Raw genomic sequence first — 7,772 nt, forward strand, 5'->3', positions numbered from 1 at the left:
GATTGGTACGAAACATTTGGCACAAAATCGGTATGGCACGGTTGGCAATTCGGTTGGCATGGTAATTTGGCAAAAAAATCCACCCCTAGGTGTTAGAACTGTCATATCTACCGTCTTTGTGACAATTTTATACAGAAGTCCTATTTGTGTGTGGTTTATTGTGGTAGCCGTTAGGGGTTTAAAATCTTTGCATCTTGTGCGAACTACTTCAGATCAAGAAATTGATCACTAGACAATTTGAACCCATCTGGCATCTCTTGTATTTAGTTGTTCTTAGTAATGAAATACAATATCGATTCTATAGAAAACAAAAAAATAAATAAATAAATTTCGAAGAGGAAAGTCTTTCTCTCACGCTAAACCTTCTTGTGTTTATATGTGTATGACTAATGGGTCTTTTTCACACTAAAGCTGACATCTTGGGTTCATATATGTATGACTAATGGGTCTTTTCACACTAATGCCTACTTCTTGGGTTCATATATGTATGACTGATGGGTCTTCTATACTTTTACCCGCTCAACCTTTTTGACGGCGGATCCTTTCTCCAATATATTATACCACCAATCTATCGGCTTACTACAGAAAAGAGGAGAAAAATACAAAGGAAGCCAAAGTCTGGAGACGAAGAGGAGAAAATTGCTTATAAAATACAGCTGGTGGCGGTTATAATTGAACATGAGTAAGTAGTGCATATTACATGGTTGAAACTTCGAAGAAAATAGCTAATTTTTATAATGGTGGGATGTTTGTTGAGCGGCAGCAACATTTTGAATTCTTCTCAACCCTTCATATACGGCCAATATACACGCCAATATACACGGTCAAATATACATACTACATATTAGATAGTGATATTCACACACCATACATACTAATCAACGGAATAAAAATTATTATTCAACATTAATGTGTAAATCACTAAAAAAGAGTATAAAATTATTTTTATATATAATATTTGTATGATATCATGGTGATATGAAAACTAGCCAGTTTACATATGCATAGGCATGCATGACATAGCGGGTTTTGTTTGTCCTCATATAGTGGAGTTTGCTTTGAAAGGGTCAGCTTTACAATTTAATATTTGTGAAAGTTTATCAATAAGCTACTCTACAATCTACATCATATATAAGCTTAAACTTCCAACTTCACAGGTGCTTCACCAACCAATTGCTCCTTGGTCACTAGGTTACTTGTATTTATCTTTCCCTTCTATTTTTTTTCACCCCATTGAGTCATCCAGTTAAGCTAAGCTCCATGCAAATCCATAATTAGTGGGAAATTATGAAAGGAAGTCAGAAAATTAACCGTTTCCAAAGATAAAGATTCGTTTGCTTAAGGTTTTATTGTCTTCATAAAAAAAAATATCATTTGTCTTCAGAGAAATGGGACTGCAAACAACATCCTTCCTGAAAACCGTACCACCATCTACGTACTATAATTAAATTGGTTTTACAATACCATCGCAGCATTCATACAGACACCAAAATAAGATAAGTGTTCACACAAACAAACGATTAACGGCTGCACATATTCATATATTCTTCTTTTTTATTTTTTATTCTACAAGTATAAGTTAAGATTGAATTTTAATGGAATCTTGTTCTTGTTTTGTATGGACTGGAAGGTGACCCTTCTCCTGCAAGCTCTTGACAGTTTCATATAGGGCTTGTTTGACTGGCGTGAACTCCAACCCTAAGTCTCGTAGCTTCTGGTTTGTGAACTTGTATGGTTCTGCTCTGGGTTTCCCATTATCTTTACACCTGCAAAGTATATGTGCGACATATTAATTTAATCATACAATAAAAAAGACCAAGTTATAAACTCAAAAAATGCAAATATATATGTCACGGGTGGGAGCGACTATCAACTAGTAATTTAATACGGCAATAATCACTGCTTTAGACATATACTCCACAAAATATATAAAAGAAGGAAACCAATGAGTAACAATGTTGAAATATAGATTAATTAGTCTTCAAGACTAAGTATTATTTCCTGAATTTTTGTTTACCCACTTCATTTCCTCAACTGGGACCTAGTAATAATGTTGGAATATTAGCATCTATATTTCTAGCGTGGTAGTATCCACATATTCATTTTTACCTCTTATGCACTCTTCTCAATTTTCAACTATCGGATCGAAGAAATCGAAAAAAAATAATAGATAAAATTTAACAAGAATGTTTGAAAGGTGAAAAATGATGTGTGAAATGCACTACCCATATTCCTAATATCATTGAGAGCACTAAATGTTGTCTTCCATGGAATTAGATCCTTTCCAGATCCTCTCACCGGGGATCCCAATGATCAATTAATAACAACCATTCATCAAAGATCGTGCGGCTACAATTTTTTTTTTTTTTATATTTTTCACACAAATTGCTTTACTTTTGAAAATATAAAAAACATTCAATTATGGCCGCATGATCTTTGATGAACAGTTGGTATTAAATGATCCCCAGGATCCCTAGTGAGGAGATCCAGAGAGGATCTAATTCCGTATTCCATGAAGTTGCATGCACACCTAAAGAGTAATTTATGAAGAATAAATTTATAGACTAAATTGCAAATTAAATGATGTATCACTACTAAGAAATAATCACATTAATTAACATTCAAATAATAATCCAATTATTAATTTTCATATCATTTAGTTTATAATATTAAGTCTACGTATTTATTCTCCAGAGGTGGATTGTATGCCCTCCCATTTTCATACTCTTCCCATCCCTTCCTGTTTGTGTGGTCACAATTAAGCTATGTTAACATTTTATATTGATTTTTTTTATAAAAATAATAAAACAAAAAGTAATAGGAATATTAAATGTTAACGTGACTTAACCGTAACCATATAAAACAGAAAGAAATAAAAAAAGTATAAAAATGGAAGGACAGACAATCCACCTACTTATTCTCCCTAACTTTTCCCTGACCTAAAAAATGGATAATTGTTAGGTAAAGAGAGTGACATGTTGCAAAAGAAAACAAAAACTAAAGATAATGTCGGGGTGAGGTGGAGTCTTGTAGTAGGTAATGACTCATTAGCTCCAAGTATTTTTATCGATCACAGTTTCAACTTTTGGGGGCTCAATTTTTCAATTTGTCCAGTCCTTTGTGTAGACATGTCGATGTTGGTATACCTACTACCGCCCCACACCACATGACTCGAGCAATCAAAAGCTTACACTTGTCTTATTAGAGGGGGCGTTGAGAGGAAGCAAAAAGTACAGTCACACAATCTCAAATTTCAATGGGCTCCCAAAATTTTTGTCTTCTAATATTATGTAATAATGTTCTATATTTAAAAAAAATATTATTTTTGTTAGCACTTTAAAATCTCATTATGCATCTCTTATAAGAGTAATTTTTTTCCTATCTAAATATAAAAATTTGAAGTACAATGAGATATTTTGTGTGCCAGTAATAACAACCTAAAAAGAATATTTTTTTTCAATTTTATTATATAATAATATGTTCAAGTGAAACTTTAAAGTCGAATTTCAAAGATGGCCATGTGTCTTGCATCAAATCATAAACTAATCCTATGATTTTAAATTTATTTTCTCAGCAAAAAAATAAAAATAAAAATAATTAGAAGTAAAGTAAAACTCATATCATTATGTGTTGGCGGAAATAAAAACCCTAAATTGTGAAGTTGAATGTCTATTTGTAGCATGCTCAGAAATTACTCAAGAAAGTAAAGCCTAAACATTTATGATCTGGTATGGCTTATGGGCGTCGTCACTACAATTCACAAGTAGTTCTGTTAGGTTCAATTTCTCTTTTCTGTTAATTGCATGGTCTTAGTCAGTACAGGAATCATGTCCTTGCTACTGCCCATAAACAATCCGTAATGTTAATCGAAATCATAGAGTATATAAAGAAGCACCATCAACTTAATTAGAAAAGTGCTTAGTTTGCTAGTCATTGTCGTCCACCCGTCCCACAGTAAATCAATGACTTAAGAGTCGTTTACGCATGCATAATAAGGACTGTAATTAACATCTAATTTTCACAAGAACCAGGCAGACATCTTATTGTTATAAATAAAACAAACCTAATAATAACATTAATAACAATGATAAAAACAAGAAAAATTACTGGTAGTAAAAGGGTTTGTAAAAAAAATTGATAATTAAGGATAATGATGTTGCACTTACTTGTTGGGAATAGGGTATTCCGGGAAGAATTTGGCCAGGATTTCCACGACGTCGCCACGGTGGAGCACACTCTCAGCACAAAGGTATCTGCCTCCTGCAGAGGGTGTCTCATAGACCAAAATGTGAGCCAGTGCGACGTCCCTAACATGCACATAGGCCTGAACTGAATTGGCATAGGTCTTGGTCGAGCCAGTCAGGTACTTGAGGATGTGAATGATGCTGGCATTGACAGTTGGTTGCAGAAGTGGTCCGAGCACCAGCACTGGGTTCACCACCGCCAAGTCCACCCCTTTCTCTCTGGCCTCCTCCCATGCTGCCTGCTCTGCCACTGCTTTCCCATAGCAGTACCAGTTCTGCAATTTAATAAATATTTTTAATTCATTATTAATTTATCAAAGTAATATTTTATGTTGGGTTTTTCTATTTATTTTTCTTTCCAAATTGTCTGTTTTATATTTGCCAACAGAGTAGGTTACTTTGGGCTGTTATGGGTTTAGGATTAGTTCATTTTGCATGTTCAACCAAGTCTATATTCATGCATCAAATTGACCAAAAATATTTCTAACTATTCGTTGATTGTTTTCCAACTTTTGATCGCTATGTATGTGTATATTTTCATTTATTTTTTGGTGACCTGTAGAAATTATTTATATATTTTACAAAAGTAATTTGAAAAGCAACAACAAATAACATATTCTGCTGTGTTCTATCTAATATTCTCTTACTCAAGAAAATATAACCTAGTGGGCAAAAAAAAAAAATATATATATATATATAACCTAGCTAAACTTTAGCTCTTGTATCAAAAAATTAGTTTCATATGACATTTAATACTACGTTCTAATAGTATTCTTCACTTGTAAGTAAGATATCCTAGGTTCGATTATTGTCAAAGATGAATTTGAATTACATTATTGCTAGCCTATTGTGAGGCTTAGGCCAATTCTCCACCCCCTTAGTATAGATAATATCGTTTATTAAATAAAACATTAGTTTCATATGTGGTCCAATAATTTCCTGGACAAAACAAACAACTCATGTTTGTTTGAGTACATCAAATATCATTGCCTACCATTGAGCATGTACTATGGATAAAAGAAATAATTAGTACTTTATTGATGAATATGATTAATATAAATAAGTGATTTTTGTGTTAATGAGAAAAGAAATTATATACAATTATGATTGTGCTGACCTTGGTGTTCTTGCAAAATTCAAGATCACTCCAACAAGACTCGTCGACCACCACTTCAGGACCCCTGGTGGGGTCCATGTACACCGCACCAATTGACGATGTGAAGACCACCCGTTTCACCTTGGCTTCCGCCGCTGCTTGAATCACATTCTTGGTTCCGTTCACCGCCGGCTCCACCATTTGTTCCTGTATATACATATTAGGTCAGTCAAACTAATTACTACTATTTTTTGGATTGCATAATTATTATTATTTTCTTGTTTGGATGTGTTTCTAAAATGGTTCAAAGCATTTTTAGAGAAAATATTTTTTAGTTCTAAAAGCACTTTAAGTGCTTTCTGAAAGAAATACCAATTATGTACTTCTTCCAGGAAGCACTTTAAGTGCTCAATTTTTCAAAATTTACTTGCATTTTTACTAAGGATTGGTTTCGAAAACATTTTTACCAAAAGCGTTTTCAGTTATTTTAAAAGCACATTCAAACTAACTCTAGTCATTAGTATATCCATATTTCAAAGGGTGACTTATATTTTCTTTTTCTTAAAAAGAAGAAAAGAAAATTGAGTCTTAGTACAGGAGAATGTTTTAAGATAAATATACACATACATGCATATTTCAATAAAATTTGTATTATTCGGAAGTATCTGTTAAGAGATCTACCTATCAAGACTCATAGTGAATACGATTAACAGATTTTTTTTATTTTTTATTTTTTTATGTTAACAAATTGTATAGTGAAGCATGACAATTAAATCAATACATAGTCATTCTTGAAACAAGAATACATTATGTTACGTGTAAATCTCTTTAACATAATATAGTGTTATTGACTTAAAAGACACTATGATAATGGTACGAACTATAGTCTCTCGTTTGATTGGGTTTCAAGTTTATTTTTTACTTCTTGTCCAAAAATTCTTACCACAACATCACTATCGACAGGTGCCGTTTGAGTCTTGACAAAGAACCGCACTTAATACTTATGTTTGAAGGATCCACAAAGTGATCTGTTAGGGAAGATTAGGAGCGTATGGGTTGGTAAATGGTAAAAGATTAAAGAGAAAAAGCGTGCACATTTTCCAGTGTTTTCTCAGCAACCAAACAGAAACCAAAAGAGAAAGTAAGGGAAAAAGAAGACTCACTGGATCATCCGTGACAGGTGATGCTGTGTGAAAAACTCCATCACAGCCGTTAATGGCTTCTTTGAGGCTCTCATAATCAAGGAGATCAGCTTTAAACAAACTTAGTCTCTCTGTAGCTCCTTCAAGCTCCCTCAAATGAGCATTTTTGGGGTCATCTACAACCAAAACCCATATTAAAAACCATAAAATAAAAACTATTTAAATACAAGAAACAATGAATGATGAATGAACATGTCTCAAATCTATTGAATGGTTTGAAATAAGAATTATGCATGCGAACATAATTCAAGTAAACAACGTAACGAAAAAACACGTCCGACTATCTGTCAAAGGAGTGTAAGCATTTAATATTCGATTTGGGGAAACAGATAGAGAAACAAAGGCTTAAAAGGTGTTAATGATTTGTACATAATTATTTACCCGGGTTTCTCAAGGTTCCTTTAACAGTGTAGCCTCTTTCTAGCAATAGCTTCACCATCCATGAAGCAATGAAGCCTCCAGCTCCGGTGACACAAATAGTTTGGCCGTGGTCGGAAACTGATGAGCTATCGGCTGGCATCTTGGTTATTAGCTTTGTTTTCGGACAAGATACGAAATAGATCTTTTTTTTATTTTTTTGGTGGGAGCCAAAGAAGAGGAAAAAAAAAAAGAAAAAAAAAACGAAGTGGAAAGTTCAAAGTGTGTTTGTAATGGAAGAAAGAAGAGGCGCAAGACAAGAATAGCGGCTAAGTGGGGTTTTATAAGGAGGAGAAAGCCCACCAGACTCACCTAACACCGGTGAAAGATTTGAGAGAAGAGACAGACATATCTGTATGGCATTTAACCATTGCACTATCTTACAAATGGAACGGATCGGAAGGAAAAATGTGACATGAGTCACAATACATTTACTTTTTTTTCTTTAATTTGTAGAAAAATGATGTTTCAATTGGTGTTTTTAGTGGGGTTTTTAAATGAGTGGTTTTGGATACTTGCGTATGAATGTAATCATATATTTTTACTACATCAGTTACGAAAAACGCTAGGAGGTCATATTTTTTTAACCACATGGTGTACTATTTGACGTGGCAAGAAATGTGTATATATCATACACACCCCGACCCGGAATGTCCGCTAGGACTCCGAATCGAGCTGTGCTGGCCGACACCTGGAAAGTGACGAAGCCATAAAGTGTGATAATATATAAAATGTGAATAAATTAAAATCTAAAAGTGCCTAAGTACATGAGTGCGCGGTATCTGAACCCATTTCACGAGCGATACAGAGCAT

General features: G+C 33.7%; 1 protein-coding gene across 1 annotated transcript; it reads right to left on the reverse strand.

Annotated features, from left to right (window-relative positions):
- Positions 1 to 1,329: 1,329 nt before the first annotated feature.
- On the reverse strand, positions 1,330 to 7,309 carry LOC126583119 (cinnamoyl-CoA reductase 1-like). The gene is made up of 5 exons (XM_050247416.1): positions 6,924 to 7,309; positions 6,504 to 6,658; positions 5,362 to 5,547; positions 4,167 to 4,519; positions 1,330 to 1,766 (listed from the first exon to the last, which is right to left on the reverse strand). The coding sequence occupies exons 1-5, from the start codon at positions 7,060 to 7,062 to the stop codon at positions 1,580 to 1,582; spliced, it is 1,020 nt and encodes a 339-aa protein (XP_050103373.1). The 5' UTR covers positions 7,063 to 7,309; the 3' UTR covers positions 1,330 to 1,579.
- Between the last annotated feature and the right edge of the window lie 463 nt (positions 7,310 to 7,772).

Source organism: Malus sylvestris, chromosome 9 (assembly GCF_916048215.2).
Source record: "Malus sylvestris chromosome 9, drMalSylv7.2, whole genome shotgun sequence".
In the NCBI taxonomy this organism is placed as follows: Eukaryota; Viridiplantae; Streptophyta; class Magnoliopsida; order Rosales; family Rosaceae; genus Malus; species Malus sylvestris.